General features: G+C 33.2%; 1 protein-coding gene across 3 annotated transcripts in view; it reads left to right on the top strand.

The window, feature by feature from the left end:
• Positions 1-15165, top strand: part of ADGRL2 (adhesion G protein-coupled receptor L2) — a 696353-nt gene extending 681188 nt beyond the window's left edge. The window contains exons 22-29 of one of the 3 annotated variants that reach the window (XM_058439632.1): positions 2608-2699; positions 3539-3583; positions 4544-4712; positions 7336-7464; positions 8011-8107; positions 9652-9780; positions 10616-10633; positions 13141-15165. In XM_058439632.1, coding sequence (XP_058295615.1) covers positions 2608-2699; positions 3539-3583; positions 4544-4712; positions 7336-7464; positions 8011-8107; positions 9652-9780; positions 10616-10633; positions 13141-13895 — 1434 coding nt within the window. In that variant the 3' untranslated portion in view covers positions 13896-15165. The remainder of the gene's footprint in view (positions 1-2607; positions 2700-3538; positions 3584-4543; positions 4713-7335; positions 7465-8010; positions 8108-9651; positions 9781-10615; positions 10634-13140) is intronic. The other 2 variants (XM_058439633.1, XM_058439634.1) reach the window with 2 other exon arrangements.
• Positions 15166-17292: the final 2127 nt, after the last annotated feature.

Here is a 17292-nt window from a genome sequence, read left to right as displayed (position 1 = left end):
TACTTTATATGTTCACATTTTTTACATTCACATTTTTTAGTTTCCTTATAAATTTTATACATTGTAGTGGATAATGAATAACTTCTTTCTTTCCAGAATGTTTTAGTACTACTAATATTTTGTTCCCAAGGGAATAATTAATATGCTTAGAAAATTATGAACACCAAATTATGGTCCTGTACACTTCAGGAAATTGTTTAAGAAGAACAAGGAAAAAAACCCTTATGTTCAGAAGTTTGGGATAAAAGAAAGTAAATTGTTCTTATCAGGCCGTTCAAAAAGAAACAGTCAGAAACAAAGGGAGAACGATTTAAAGGATTTTAGTTGTGAATCTGCAAAGCAGCCATCTTACCTATTATAGTCAGTTTTTTTGTTTAGTTGGGTTTTGCTTTCTCTGTTTATTTTTTGATGTTTATAGAGTTCTTGTTTTTAACCATTCTTGAATTTTACTAGTTAAAGCTAGGGTTGCATAAAATTAAAAAAAAACACACTCTTAATTTTTGCCTTTTAAAAAAAATTAGAGATACACTTTACTATGATTCTTTAAAAACCTAATCAGATATTTACTATACTACCAAAGGACCTCTAATTTCTCAAAGGCAGAAATTGTGTCTTACCTCATCCACAATACGACAAGCACATCCTTGTACGGAACAAGGTCAAGAAATATTTGTTGAATGAAATGTATCATATTGTAACATCTCCGAAAATTCAAGTATTTATTTATATTGTGACCAACTAGAATGTTACGGAAAATTAAGCCAGATAATGTTTATTTTTTTTGTTTTGTTTGTTTGTTTTTTTTTTTTTTTTTTTGAGACCGAGTCTCGCTCCGTCGCCCAAGCTGGAGTGCAATGGCGCGATCTCGGCTCACTGCAAGCTCCGCCTCCCGGGTTCACGCCATTCTCCTGCCTCAACCTCCCAAGTAGCTGGGACTACAGGTGCCCGCCACCATGCCCGGCTAATTTTTTTGTATTTTTAGTAGAGACGGGGTTTCACTGTATTAGCCAGGATGGTCTCAATCTCCTGACCTCGTGATCCGCCTGCCTCAGCCTCCCAAAGTGCTGGGATTACAGGCGTGAGCCACCGCGCCCGTCCAAGCCAGATAATGTTTCTATAATTGTATTTACTTTTTCTCTAGATGTATTTTAAGAAATGATTAAATTTTTTTTAAACAAAGAACTGTTTTTGTCCTTAAGTAATTAACATCAAAGGACAGAATGTAACCTGTCAACACTTGTAAAATTTTGCCCATTGACCTAATTTATCCCTTAAGAGGGAATTCTCCATCTAAGAGAAATCATAGGGCACAGTGGACAAAATGACTTGATAGATACACAGCCTACATTAAAGCTTTCCTTAGCTCTGCTCCTAAACTCATCATTAGGAAGGACTTGGACATTTTTATTTATTGCCCTATATCACTTTTCCTAATTATAAAATCAGAAGTAGTGAAAGATGAATAAAATAGTGTTATCATTTGATCATGTGATATTGTGACTCAGTAAAAATGATCATGTTACTGTATCACAGTTATGCTGATTATCTGCAACAAGGAATTCAATTCATCCTTACCTATAATAGGTGAAATGGGTCCTTTTCTGAATATACTATTTCTGGTATTTTGTTAAGTAATGTAAAGCTCACAAAGTGACTTTTTTTTTTTCCTTTTAAAAAGTAATCTAAAAATAAAATGGCAAAAAAAAAATCCAGGAACAATGTAGCTTAGTTCTATTTTTGGAGCATAAAAATGGAACTTCCTCCTCTTCTTCCAACATTCTGCCAGGTGTCTGTAGAAACAAATGCAAATTACCAACCTTTGTCTCTCAGTCAAAACACAGCTCCTTTTCCTCTGAGCAAGCTCATGTTGACCTCTTGGAATCCACTCATTTTCCTTCTTGTCAGATTCCATCTTCCTCATTTTGCTTTTGTTTGCACCTAGATTCTTTGCATAGCTGAATGTTTAGAAGGACTCAAAACAGCCTTTTGTCAGAATGTATCTACTTCCTTACAATACAGAGACATAGAAAAAAAAGGACTGATGGCTTTTAACAGTTAAATGGCAAAACATACCTATATAAACTTCATCTTACTTTATATAACAAATGTTTATCATATGTTATTTCATTTGATCCCCACAATTGCCTTATGAATAGATTGGACAGATGTTATCCTCATTTAATCAGTCAAAATCAAGAGCTAGACTCACAACTAAGACTTATGGTTCCAAACCCAGCAATTTTGTAGATTACGTGATGTACATTATGTAAATGCTCCTTCTAAGGAATTCACTTTAGTGTTTCCATCAGATGGCTTTTAGGCCCTGAAGTACATCTAGCTAAAGAAACTAATTTAGGTGTTCTAATTTATTTAATCATTACCACATAATACTGACTTAATGAGGTTGCAATTTGATGTCAAATGATCTATTAAATAATTGATCATACATAGCCAGAGTATTTTTTATGTAGACTCAATTTGATCATTGCATACATAAAAAAATTATATCAGTATCTTCCATATAAACATGGATTGATACATTTGCAAGAGCTATTCATTTTTCAGCTGTTTGTTCATTGTGGTCTAATTCTTTATTTGTTACAACAGCTAAATATTATCTTCTTGGTGATCACATTGTGCAAAATGGTGAAGCATTCAAACACCTTGAAACCAGATTCTAGCAGGTTGGAAAACATTAAGTAAGTATTTTGTATTTTAATTTTAATACTTGACAAACTAATTAAAAGATACTCTCCACAGGGAACACAGGGATTTCTACCTTCTATCAACTGTAGAAATTATTCAGAATGAAGTTTTACTGCCCTCAAGTTGAATCTCAGTGTTACTATATCACCGACACTGGTCAAAAATTAGATAATAATTGCTGTCTTGATCTAGAGCTAATAAATTGTTTCAGTGGCTTCGTGGAAATTCCATATCACTGTAGCAATTTCATTTGAATTTAAAATGCAGTTCGAAATGATTTTCATATTTGCATGGCTGATATGATTATATTAAGTTTGTTTTGTTAAATGACTTTTTGCTTTAAGGATTCTGAGCAGTTTCCACTCCTAATCCTGTTTTCCTAAGAGAATTTACTGTATTACTATTGTTAACTTGAAGATTATCTGTTGTTTTCATGCTAATTAAACAAATATTTACTTTATCTTAATGTTGAATAAAAGCTGCAATATTCTGTCAATGGAGAAAATGCTATCTAATTAACAAAAAATGATAGCTGTTGTTCATTAAATCATCTTATGGAAACATTTTCAGAGTTACCTTTAAAATAGGTGAGCCTTTTAATTTGGAATTTGAGAAGGTATTATTCAAGTTGGTTATAATGTGATTGTAAAAAATAGTATTTTTAATGTCAAAAATGGCAGATCTATAGTAAGGGTAAATTTTTTTTTTAATTAGATGTTTTAGATAGGTTAGTGCCAGCTTCATTGCATGTTGCATGGTAAGAGAGAGAGCTAATCTTTAGCATCTCTCTCTTTTCTTCCTTTTCCTCTTTCTGTCTTCTCATCTACACCAGTAATTACCGTGTTTGTGATGGCTACTATAATACGGACTTACCTGGGTAAGGTAGAACCCTACATTAACAAATTTATGGCATGATTTATATTTTTTACAAATCCGTCAATATCATGAATTGCCCTTAATTTTTATAATTATTTTGAAATATCTAATTTGCTATAGTATTTTTAAACTATAATATGCCTTTATTTTTTAATTGCTTGCCTCTGCATTTTGACTTTCTTAATTTTGACTAATTTATAAAATATATAAATGCTTTCTTATTACTTTCTATTTTAATTCTGTCTAATAATTTTGTTTCTCTTTTCTGCTTATAATGCTTTCTAGCTATGAAGATAATAAGCCATTTATCAAGTAAGATCATTAGTTAGACATGGAATGCACTGACTTTAAATCCTTCTCATTCCATCCTATTTTCTACAGTTCTTTTCTTAAGCTGTTCATGATGAAATCTCTCCAAAATTATTTTATTTTGAAGTTGTTCTCATGTTTTTGTCTCATTTCAGCTAGGCTTCTTCATGCTTTAGTTATAAAACCTTAGGTTCACTTAAGACTAGTTTATTAGAATCTGAAGTTTAGGTGTTAAGTGATTATCTGCCATTTAACCTTTCTGTATGTGTCACATTATTCAGTGTCATGCGAGTTACACCACAGGAATAAAAATACAGGAGTAAATTAATTAAGCACTCCTTAATTTATCGAAATGCACATAAAAGACAAAGTCATAGGGGATATGTTACACCTTGTATTTTAATATAGTTTTGATACTTTGTTTATTCTGGAATAAGAAAAGGTCATACCTGCTGTTGCTGTTTTCACTGGAGGCTGCAGTACTAAATGCTATTGTTCTTTCTTAATCAGTAAAGGTTAAAGCCAAAATGCTGTTGAATTTGAATGTGAACATAGAGAAAGTCAACTGCTACTACTGATATGTTAACATTTAAGCGTGATGCGTGTTTTTTGCTCATTGAACCTGTTAAAGAAGTTCACTTTATTTTTCCAGGTCTTGGGTGCTTGGCGCTTTCGCTCTTCTGTGTCTTCTTGGCCTCACCTGGTCATTTGGGTTGCTTTTTATTAATGAGGAGACTATTGTGATGGCATATCTCTTCACCATATTTAATGCTTTCCAGGGAGTGTTCATTTTCATCTTTCACTGTGCTCTCCAAAAGAAAGTAAGTAATTGAAAACACCTAGGGGCTCAGGTTACTCATTCTTTGATTTGAATATAATAGATATAATAAAGAATATTTTAAGTCACATCTGGCATATTGTTAAAGAGCATCATATTTTTAATTATAAGTTAATTTTCATACCTGTCTGAAAATTTAGGTTTCACTTATAAAATAATACCAGTCATCTTTTGTATCTCAGTTTGGGAATGTTATAAACTAGATACTTAGGTTAAGATTTCTTCCTTGCTCGTAGGGTCTGTAAAATGCTAGGTACAAAGGGTATACAGGGTAAAAGAAAAGGTTAAATAAAACTCATTCTTTGCTCACTAAAGGCATTGCAGTGGTTCACAGTGAAATTGAGTATAAGGATAAATGATGTTAATTTTTAAAGCACCAGACATACAAAAAATTAATGTTACCTTTTGAGTAATTTTGAAGGATCTAAAAATCAATAATTAGTACCTTACATCTTACTATTTTGTCCTGATTTTATGTTAAGTGGAGTCAGCAAAAATGATTCAAAACTTACAGATGAAAAGCTTTAATCTGCAGCAAGAAGGTGTAAACCTAAGGGAATTACTTAAGTGCTATTTAAGTATAAAATTTCCATACCTTTCACTGGGTATCATCCTTTCTCTGCCTACATATCTAATGTAGTCGTTTTATTCTGTTATTACTAGTTGGTCACTAAATTGAACAGAGAAATAGAATTGTGAAAGTGAAAACTATTATGTTTTCAGTCCTGACAAGATGATAGTGTTGTTACTTCCATCAGTTTTGAATAAGCTATAATTTTAAGATAATGACAGTGGAATGTGCAATACTGACAGATATTGTACATTCACAGCAATATAGGCATTAGGCAAAACCAACACTGGAAGGTATTATTTGGATAAAATACCATTTTGATTGCCATTGTCTTGGTTATACAGCATTTCATAGCAGTTAATACCCATTAAATGTGTTGAAATTTTTTGTGAGGTATGATGTGTTACTTAATGAACTTTAACTTCTAAACATTGTACAGGGGTAACATTAATAATTACTTGGGCTTTTATATATTTCCTACATACGTGAGCATTTTATATACAGGCATATTATTGTATATTCAAAATTTTTGTGTTGTTGTGCCAAACATCTTTGACACAAATCATAGACATAGCAGAAAAGGAGTGAGGTAGTCATTATTTCCTCATATAGTTATGTGTATTAAATGGAACAGGAGAGTCTCTTATGCTTTTTAGATTAACAATTACATTTTAAATGCATCATGTTGTACTTCAAAAGAAGTATAACTTAGTCTCGGATACATCCAGTTGGGTGCGCCAGGATGAGTTGTTAAGAATATGATATGAAATGGTTAAGTTAAAATCATGGTTTTAACTGCTTGAATGAGCATATTTAGGCCAAGAAAATGCTTTGAAGGCTCAGCCACATTGTTATTTGTTCTAATAGGTATAATTAAATAAAGCTAAAAAGATGAAAATGCAAGTGCACTTAGATTTAAAAAGCCATCTACTGATTTTTAATTTTCTAATTTTGCAAGGAGTAAGTGCCGAAGTCATGGTCTTTACAGGCAGTTACTGCACACAGACTTCTGAGTTGAGGGAAAGCCTTTGAGTGTTTTTGTAACCCATTAGAAAAAATATTTTCTTATGCAGTTTCTTCTTGTCTGTCTTGTAATTTCACAGTCTGGCTCTAACCCACAAGAAAACACGTATATGCCAGTATAGCTGCAACAGTCCAGCAGCACCCTCTCCCTCTTAATTCTATACCACTGCTTTAGATGGGGCCCTATTATGTAGCAGTTGTTCGGACTTCACTTTTTAAAGTTTAGTTGAAACTTTTTTTAGACCTAACAACTTTTTTTTTGCATTCATATATTCAAGCTTCAGGGGAAAAGGGAGATTACATGGGTAACTCATTAATGTGAACGGAAATTGCATAAATAGTTCCCTTGTGTGCTAATGAAGTGAATAGACACCTTAGACTCTCTACACTAAATGTTAAAGCTAGACACATCAGAAAATGAAGAACACATTCCTTCCTAATTAGAGGCAAATGTATCAAAGTACTTGTTTTCTTTATTCTTGTGCCAAAGTAGTCTTGTCATTATAAAGAGGTTACCCGCAGAACTATGCAATCCAGCAAAAGAGGTTTCTGTATTGACCTACCTAAGAGGACATGAAGCATATAAAACTCAAATGACTGAATTACAGAGTGGTTAAATGCAATTAAGCAAGGAAAATACTAAATTTTTTGTCCCGTTTTCTTAGCATAAAAAATTGGAGTTACTAAATATATAAGAGAATAAAACTATAAATATATTGCCATTATTTGATAACTAACATTTGTATAATAATAACAGGATATAGAGTATGTCTACATCTTATATCACATTTTAAAGATTCTACTAGCCGGTCTAGTGGATAGAGATACTTTTCTGATTACTATTTCAGTAATTTTAATTGAACTTGATTTTGCAAGTTCAATTTATTTTCTCCACTGATAAGTCTTAGTGGAACTTTAATTCTTTTCGGTTGTCTTCACTGTTCATTTAATTAGAGAGAGAGAAGCAAGTGTGTTCATATTAATCCCTTGGTCTTGTGATTATTCAATGCAGGTACGAAAAGAATATGGCAAGTGCTTCAGACACTCATACTGCTGTGGAAGCCTCCCAACTGAGAGTCCCCACAGTTCAGTGAAGGCATCAACCACCAGAACCAGTGCTCGCTATTCCTCTGGCACACAGGTAACAAAGAGTTTGACAGCATCTTTAATTAACCTTATTTATAGAAAGCCTACTGAGACATGTTCTGTTCAGATGCACTAATTGTCTCCTCATTACAATGATCTAGATAGCAAATACTTACTTTTTTAGTATTTTGGTTTTAATGTCTTTTTAAACATTTCTTCAGCGTTTCTTTATATGTGAACGTCCTTTTTTTGTGGGGAGTTATTTAAGAAGTGTGTCATAATCGTCTTATAGCCTAAGGCCATATAGCACAATGCTCATAGCAGACACTCAATAAACATATATTGAATAATCAGTGATCTCCACTTTTTAAAGAAAGACAATAAAATAACATGTTTTTAAGAGTGGAGGATTAAATACCCCTTAGTTGCTTAGTAAGTAAACAATAGATATTGTTAGTTTTAGACCAGAAACAACACACATTCTTTAAAAGGCCACCAGATAATCCTACATAGGTTGTTTAGGGTAAATCTTTGTATGTCTTTAATAAGGTAAGCTTGGGGAAACTAACAAAACATATTTGTCTTGCTGTTTTGTATTTAGAGTCGTATAAGAAGAATGTGGAATGATACTGTGAGAAAACAATCTGAATCTTCTTTTATCTCAGGTGACATCAATAGCACTTCAACACTTAATCAAGGTCAGTTATCAGGAAAATTTGAGTTATTACCATTTATTAAAGTACATATAAGTTCCTTTTATTCAATAATGTAATGTAAGAAATATAATTTTAAACTGCATTAACGGGATGTGGCTCGAAGGTAATTATTGAAAATATACCTTGCCACAGATTAAAAATATTATCCCAGGGAGTACAGATTTATCCTTTCTGACCAAGACATTTATGAAGGTTTTCTTCATAAAACATTAATAAAATTAGAATAGTTACTATTCACATGAAACAGTACCATGGAAATTATGAACTTTTTTAACCTTTCTTTCAAAAAGTGAAAAATAAATGCTAAAAACGTGTGGTAAATCTTCATAAACAAAAATACATGAAAGTTTATACAGTAATTTTTTTCTATAATGTTTGGTGTGTCTACAGTGGCATCTTTAAGTTTATCAGATAAATCAATATAGTTCTTAAAATATGCTAGTAAATGAAGTAATTTAGAAAAGAGTATATGCACACACATGTATTCTTGAATAAAAGCTTAATACATTCCAATTTAGTATGAAAAATTATATGGTATTGTATATATCCTTGGAAAGGTAATTTATCACGCTATTTTCAGTTTGATATGTATTGATTTGTAATACAAGTTAGAATTTATTACAATGAAATATAATGACATTTTAAACTGTTGACATTGTTCTAGTGAGATTCTCATTTAAAATGAAAAAAGGTGTATGTGTGGTAGCAATACTAACCTGAATTTTAAGATATTTTTATCCAAATTACATTAGCTATGCAAAACATAATTAGTAAGTATTTAAAAGTTTGTTATTTGTCAGTTAGAATGAAAGACGTGCATTTCTTCTGTTGCTTTGGTATTTTACTTCATTCTGTTGGCTATCAAAAAGTAAATGCATTATTCAATGATTCATTTTTGAAACCTGGCAAGTAACATTACATAATGAAAATTCTTGTTATATAGAATTTGTGAATGATCCAATAATTCATTGTATAGTCTTTTTTTTTCTCAGCATGTGTGCTTTTGCATTTACTAAGAGAAGCTTTTTGCAATGTGTCATACTTTCTACCTGTCTGTGAAAGTGTTTTTCCTCCTGCTCAGTTGGTATTAACACAGATGTTTTCATGAGGGATAATCCCACACCTGTAAATTCCGAAAGTTTGAGATTCCCTCTTCTGGGCCTCAGTGGTTACGTTTTTAATATTAAGCAGTAACATCTTGAAACATAATGTTGATCTCTATGCATTTAATTGCCATTTTTGTTTAACAGTGCTTTTGTATAAATTAGTAAATGTCATCCTCAGCAGGTGTTTACTTGGGGGATTTAGAAAGCACGTGTGAATTACTGAAATTTAACTTCCCTCTCCCTTCTCTCCTGCAAATTAGTAGTTCAAATACAGTCAGAACATTTCAACAGATTTTCCATTGCCAACTTGTCCACTACCCTTGATGAATATAAAAAAATAGTTGACTACAACTGTAACGCTAAGATAAGAAACTGATGTACTTTTTTCTGTTTTGTTTTGTTTTTTTTTTTTTACTTCAGGAATGACTGGCAATTACCTACTAACAAACCCTCTTCTTCGACCCCACGGCACTAACAACCCCTATAACACATTGCTCGCTGAAACAGTTGTATGTAATGCCCCTTCAGCTCCTGTATTTAACTCACCAGGTGTGCTTTACTTACAAATAAAACTACCTTTCTTTGCTGCTAAACAGAGCTATGATCTTTGCCCTGTTTCTAAAATATTCAAGTTGTCATATATTTATTATTACATTCTTAATTTCTCAGTTAAAAAAAATTACGGTATTGCCTATGCCAGGCTTCTAAAACTGCACTATATTATAGTAAAAGCTCAGTCATGATAGTATTTACAATAATGATCCATGTTTTTAACACAGGTGGCATAAATCTTAATATATTATTACAGGACTGACATCACATGGTCTGAGAGCCCATCTTCAAGATTTATATCATTTAGAGGTATCCTATCTATATAATATATTGTTCAGTTAATTCTAAAGCTTGCTGACAAAATTTGCTTCTGGAATGAATTAGCTAATGAAGATAATTTGGATGCCTAGCTATAGAAAACCACATTCAGCTTATCAATATATCCAAACTATAGTATAGTGCAGCTTTATGGTAGTTTTCTTTTTTCTTAAGAAAAATTTCAGTATAAAGTTAATATTAGTTAGCTTATACCTATAGTTTTCAATTGGGGGAGGGGGAAAGATTGTCACTAACCCATCCTATATTACTATGTTGTTTAATAGCTTATTTTAAATGAAAGCATATATATATTTAATATTAACAGAATTTTCAAGATTTTGGTAAAGTTTTCACATAATTACTGCTAGGATATAATCTTTGTGATGAATATTTGCCACTAAATTAAACACAGAACTTCGTTTCCATTTTTTTCTTAAAATTATTTTTTAATGTAACTGCAGCTTCTCTTTTCATTCTCTTGTTTTTTTTTCACTTTCCTTATGCTTTCCTCTAGCAACCTACAGAGAGACAAGTATGGGAGTAAAACTTAACTTTGCCTATCAAATGTAAATTTTTTCAGCATGATTTTTAACGGGCACAATTAAAACATAACTAGCAGTCATGAAGTAGACTCAGCGGGCAAGTGGTTCACAATTTGCAACTAAAATGTTACCAGATTCAAACAGTACATCCATCTGTACTGCCTTTTGTCAGTAGTGGAGGTCTGTAGCAAATGCTGTCCATACTTAAGTATACGCAATGCTGAAATAATTTGCTCTATAAAGCCTGAAGTACTGTCAACCAAAATGCTTAATAATTGATTTATCATTTCTGCATTCCCACAGTAATCTTGCTACAGGCTGTGGAAAATCTTCAAGTGAATTACCTGAACTTGGGCAGAAAAAGATACCTCTTCAAAACCAGTCAAAGATGGCTTAAATCTGCAGTATATCATAGAAAAGACCTTTTGGATTATATATCCAGTATATAGTGTTATATTTACCAAGCAATGATAAAACAAAAGAAAATCTTTGAAAACAGTGAACCTCTACAGAGGAAACAAATGCTAGCAAGTGAGCCATGTGTCACTCATACCTTTAAATGCGAAATGTTTTTTTTTTTAATAATCTTATAAAGATTATAGCACATAACATGAATTTATGAAGCTAGAGAATTGTCTACCAAGTTAAAGGAAGCCTTACAAATAACTATCACAATTTCATTTTGTTGCACATGGAACATGATACAAATTGGTCAATTTTTCAAATGTGGAAGTTGGGATAGTCTTTAAGACAATACAAACCACTAACAAATATAATCTTCTCTCATTTCCTCATTTTTTTGCTAATGATAATTTGCCCAACAATGATCACATATTTATTGGTCATGAAGTTTGTGTCAGGCGATACAGATATTTTTTTTCTGAAGAAAACTGCATTTTCTAGGATATCTGCAGCTTTAAGAGTGGAGTGAGCACTAAAACGGGAAATTTCGTATTTTTTTCCAAGAATTAAATTTTTTCCTAAACTCCTCCAAGCCTTGCATACAATGCAGCAGCCTCACAGTGGTCAGTTTCATTTCAATAACATCATTTCATTCTTTTTTTTTTACAGACCTATCTGTAGACAGTGATTTTTTTTTCTCTAGGATTTTGAGAATGAATAACCTAACTTTCCATGGTGCAGACCATTTAATTTTCTCTTGACTTTTTTTTTTCATTTGCTTGAGAAGCACTGTGATGTCTTAGTTTACATGTTTATGTGTCTGTAGAAAATACAACTCTAATTCAAATAGAGCATGTTACCATGTTTTTTTTCCCCCTCCTAAACCTCTTTTCCTATCTTCAGCAGACTTACCCAGTCTTTCATTCCTTTAGAAATAGAAATATATTAGCCAAGGCTGCCACCCTTCTCCCATTCCATAGTTAATATTTATTCTTGGTTTAATTTCTGTGACCCATACTTAAGAAATCTCTAACATTTCTGCGTTTGACCTCCATGGCCATGGTGTCTGTGGGCCTATCTTGTACAGTGGACTCTGCTGGTTCATTCGGTGCTGTCACTGTGACTGATGCAGACTGCAGGGCTGCAGGCAAACTTTGACCACTAGAAGCCTGGGGCCATTGCTATTAGAGAGATTATTAGTACCAAAAACTCAAAATAATAAATATTAAATGAAAAATAAAAGGCTGCTATTGCTGGTAATCTAATTTGTTGAACCCTTGCTCTGACTAAGTTGCTGAGAAGCTTAGAAATTCTTCATCATGTTACAATAAATCATTTTACTTTCTTTTATATATCAGCTACTCTTAGGCCAGATAGCCTGAGCAGACAGACATGATGTGAGTTGTCCAAAGTGAGTCATTCCACCTGCTGTCTATCGTGATGTTGGATGGTGCTTGTGGGCCCCTGGTCCAGTCAGTATGAGAGATGGCTGTCTTTGTTTAACATGACTTCTTTGTATCTGTCCATGTTTTCACTCTTTTTTTTACTTCATCTCCAGAAAAAGGAAATGTTAGAATGTTGTTTAAAAAGTTGCTTGCCAGTTACGTGGGTTTATGTTGTACATTTGCCTTTCAGTTTTGTATTGTGATTTATTCCTTTTTAATTTAGTGTTGTTTAGGACAAATTCTGTTATTAATTTTATTTTTATAAACCATAGTCTTGTACTTTAAAATGTAAATGTCACTAATGAATTGCTTTGCATTAACTATGCAAGGGCATGGAGTGAAGTCTTCTTTGTGTCAGAGATTTGACCAAAATCAATTAATAAGTACTGTCTCCCGAAATTGATAAAGTATTACTCTGTATGCCATTTTCCCTCCCTAGAAAACAGTATTATTTTTAACACTTTTTCCTGTTATCTAAGGGGTTGCAACTCTTTACAGTTGGGAATGCGGGAAAGCCTGGCACTTTTCAAGTGTTAGCTTTCAAATACAACTTTGTCCTGAACGACATTAAAAAGTTTTGTACAAAAGAAATAGAGTTTCTGTGGAAAGGAACAGAGACAGTAACGATAACTCCCCCTCTTCGGTTTCAGGACATTCACTGAACAATGCCAGGGATACAAGTGCCATGGATACTCTACCGCTAAATGGTAATTTTAACAACAGCTACTCGCTGCGCAAGGGTGACTATCATGACAGCGTGCAAGTTGTGGACTGTGGACTAAGTCTGAATGATACTGCTTTTGAGAAAATGATCATTTCAGAATTAGTGCACAACAACTTACGGGGCAGCAGCAAGACTCACAACCTCGAGCTCACGCTACCAGTCAAACCTGTGATTGGAGGTAGCAGCAGTGAAGATGATGCTATTGTGGCAGATGCTTCATCTTTAATGCACAGCGACAACCCAGGGCTGGAGCTCCATCACAAAGAACTCAAGGCACCGCTTATTCCTCAGCGGACTCACTCCCTTCTGTACCAACCCCAGAAGAAAGTGAAGTCTGAGGGAACTGACAGCTATGTCTCCCAGCTGACAGCAGAGGCTGAAGATCACCTACAGTCCCCCAACAGAGACTCTCTTTATACAAGCATGCCCAATCTTAGAGACTCTCCCTATCCGGAGAGCAGCCCTGACATTGAAGAAGACCTCTCTCCCTCCAGGAGGAGTGAGAATGAGGACATTTACTATAAAAGCATGCCAAATCTTGGAGCTGGCCATCAGCTTCAGATGTGCTACCAGATCAGCAGGGGCAATAGTGATGGTTATATAATCCCCATTAACAAAGAAGGATGTATTCCAGAAGGAGATGTTAGAGAAGGACAAATGCAGCTGGTTACAAGTCTTTAATCATACAGCTAAGGAATTCCAAGGGCCACATGAAAGTATTAATGAATAAAGACATCATTGGCCTAACGCAGCTCCCTCAAACTCTGCTTGAAGAGATGACTCTTGACCTGTGGTTCTCCAGTGTAAAAACGATGACTGAACCTTGCAGTTCTGTGAATTTTTATAAAACATACAAAAACTTTGTATATACACAGAGTATACTAAAGTGAATTATTTGTTACAAAGAAAAGAGATGCCAACCAGGTATTTTAAGATTCTGCTGCTGTTTAGAGAAATTGTGAAACAAGCAAAACAAAACTTTCCAGCCATTTTACTGCAGCAGTCTGTGAACTAAATTTGTAAATATGGCTGCACCATTTTTGTAGGCCTGCATTGTATTATATACAAGACGTAGGCTTTAAAATCCTGTGGGACAAATTTACTGTACCTTACTATTCCTGACAAGACTTGGAAAAGCAGGAGAGATATTCTGCATCAGTTTGCAGTTCACTGCAAATCTTTTACATTAAGGCAAAGATTGAAAACATGCTTAACCACTAGCAATCAAGCCACAGGCCTTATTTCATATGTTTCCTCAACTGTACAATGAACTATTCTCATGAAAAATGGCTAAAGAAATTATATTTTGTTCTATTGCTAGGGTAAAATAAATACATTTGTGTCCAACTGAAATATAATTGTCATTAAAATAATTTTAAAGAGTGAAGAAAATATTGTGAAAAGCTCTTGGTTGCACATGTTATGAAATGTTTTTTCTTACACTTTGTCATGGTAAGTTCTACCCATTTTCACTTATTTTCCACTGTATACAGTGTTCTGCTTTGACAAGTTAGTCTTTATTACTTACATTTAAATTTCTTATTGCCAAAAGAACGTGTTTTATGGGGAGAAACAAACTCTTTGAAGCCAGTTATGCCATGCCTTGCACAAAAGTGGTGAAATCTAGAAAAGATTGTGTGTCACCCCTGTTTATTCTTGAACAGAGGGCAAAGAGGGCACTGGGCACTTCTCACAAACTTTCTAGTGAACAAAAGGTGCCTATTCTTTTTTAAAAAAATAAAATAAAACATAAATATTACTCTTCCATATTCCTTCTGCCTATATTTAGTAATTAATTTATTTTATGATAAAGTTCTAATGAAATGTAAATTGTTTCAGCAAAATTCTGCTTTTTTTCATCCCTTTGTGTAAACCTGTTAATAATGAGCCCATCACTAATATCCAGTGTAAAGTTTAACACGGTTTGACAGTAAATAAATGTGAATTTTTTCAAGTAGTTAACATGTGAACTCTTATGTATGATACATAATTGGCTTTAACATGTTGGTCCATTCCCACCCCTTCCCACCTTGGTTTAAGTAATGTTGTACCAAAGTCCATGGATATATGAGAGGATACAATTAAGTTGCCTGTTTGTTCTTGATGCTGAAAAGAATATATGTCTTCCAATTACCCACTACATATGCACAAAATCTGTTTGATAAGTTTTAAGAGGGATATATTCTGAAAGCATTTATGTTTGTTGCATTGTACCAGGACTAAAAACAGAAGGATTGGAAGTTCTGCCATCAAATTTGGGTATCATAAAAAGTTTTTAACTGATTTTTTTAACTGATTTTTCAGTACTATCGGGAAATTTCTTAAACATACTTTAAGGATTATAAATATCCCTACTGACAGCTGTGAATACCAATATTCATTACCCTGGAAAATTCTTATTCCAAGTTCAAAAATCATATAATTGAATATCAAGAAATAGATTTTTTCTGTTTGTATCATAAGCATTTATACGAAATTATTCTAAAGCTTAATGGTTCTCTATAATTCTCAAATATTACCACTAGCTTATAAATCACTTTTATGTGGACACACACATGCCTATTGAATTTAAAAAGGAATGAGATTTAAAAATTAAGTGCATATATATGTGTGTATATATATATAGAGATATATAGATATATATAGAGGTATATATATTTTTTTTTTCCTCTGTCCCAGGCTGGAGTGCAGTAGTGTGATCTCAGCTCACTGCAATCTCCGCCTCCCAGGTTCTCAAACAGATTTAACATCTCTGAGAATGGTACTCATTTCTTTGGCTAAAATTCTTCAGGGATTTATAAACTTTACTTGCTAAAGGAGGGCATTAGATAATCAAGTATTTTTAATTTTCCATCTTGTTATACTTTTTATTTTCAATGCCTAAAACCATACAGTATTGTGTGATGTGTAATTCCTAGTATACAAGCTACCTAGAGTCAGGCTGGTTCAGTAATAAATTTTTTTAAAGGCAACACTGATTATTCAGTTAGTCCTATTTCTTTCTCTTGAGGCAGTTCTCAAAACTCTAAAGACATGAACAGTGCATCGTACCTAAATGGCTACTGTTCTCTAACGTCTTTATCTTATGGATTCAATTTGGAAGCCATCATTGATCTTTGGCATCAAAAGAAGAGTCATTTTTAAAGCATTTCTTTTCAAAAATATATAAGTGTTGCCTTAAATTCCATCTAGGATTCCCTTAGTACAAGGTAGTTTCTTAGGTTTGGAATTACTAAACTACTGACTTTTAATGCTGATGCATTACTGTATTTATTAACCCAGTTTCTTTGGGTCTGCCCAGTCTTCACCTGAATGTACAGTTTTCACATTCTTGATTGTTTCTCTTTGTGATAGCCACAACTGTGAACTTATAAAGTCCCATTTTTATAGTTCTTCCTAGGGACATTCACTCCGTTAGTCTTTATTAAATAATAATAATAATAATGTTGTTATGTTGGCCAGACTGGTCTCCAACTCCTGGTCTCAAGCAGTCCTCCCAGTTGGGCCTCTCAAAGTGTTGGGATTAGAGGTGTGAGTCACTGCACCCAGCATTAGTCTATTCATAATAAGGATGTTTGTGTTCATTTGTTTTAGATGTGACTTGATACAGGTTAGTCCAGATTGACCTCTTGTTTTTTAAAAAAGGCCGTTCTATTTGCAAAACACACACACACACAAGACCCACTTATAGTTTATCCATTTATATATTTTCGTCTCAGAGGTGTTTATATTCATTTATGTGGAAGAGAATCCATACAAATCTATAAATCACTTAAATATGTCCTCAATTGCCACTCATCCACATTTGAGGGCACTGACATATAATATTTAAACCAGTAAAACATTATTTGACAGAAAATCACTATCTTCTCCCCAAAAGAAGAGAAGCATCATGCACAAATTTATTGCTAAATTTCAAAAAAAAATTCATATGCACTTGTTTTATGGATGTATTTACTATGCTTTATGTATTTATTTCAATGAGGAAAGAGAAAATGTATCTTTCCTTCACTTCAACATTGAACCTCAGGCTTAAAACTGACCTTTTAATGTCCTCTTGTGGGACAGGGAGTTTTGT

This window comes from Hylobates moloch, unplaced genomic scaffold (genome assembly GCF_009828535.3).
Source record: "Hylobates moloch isolate HMO894 unplaced genomic scaffold, HMol_V3 SCAFFOLD_5, whole genome shotgun sequence".
In the NCBI taxonomy this organism is placed as follows: domain Eukaryota; kingdom Metazoa; phylum Chordata; class Mammalia; order Primates; family Hylobatidae; genus Hylobates; species Hylobates moloch.
The sequence above is the reverse complement of the archived record's forward strand: the minus strand, read 5'-3'. Positions and strand labels throughout refer to the sequence as shown.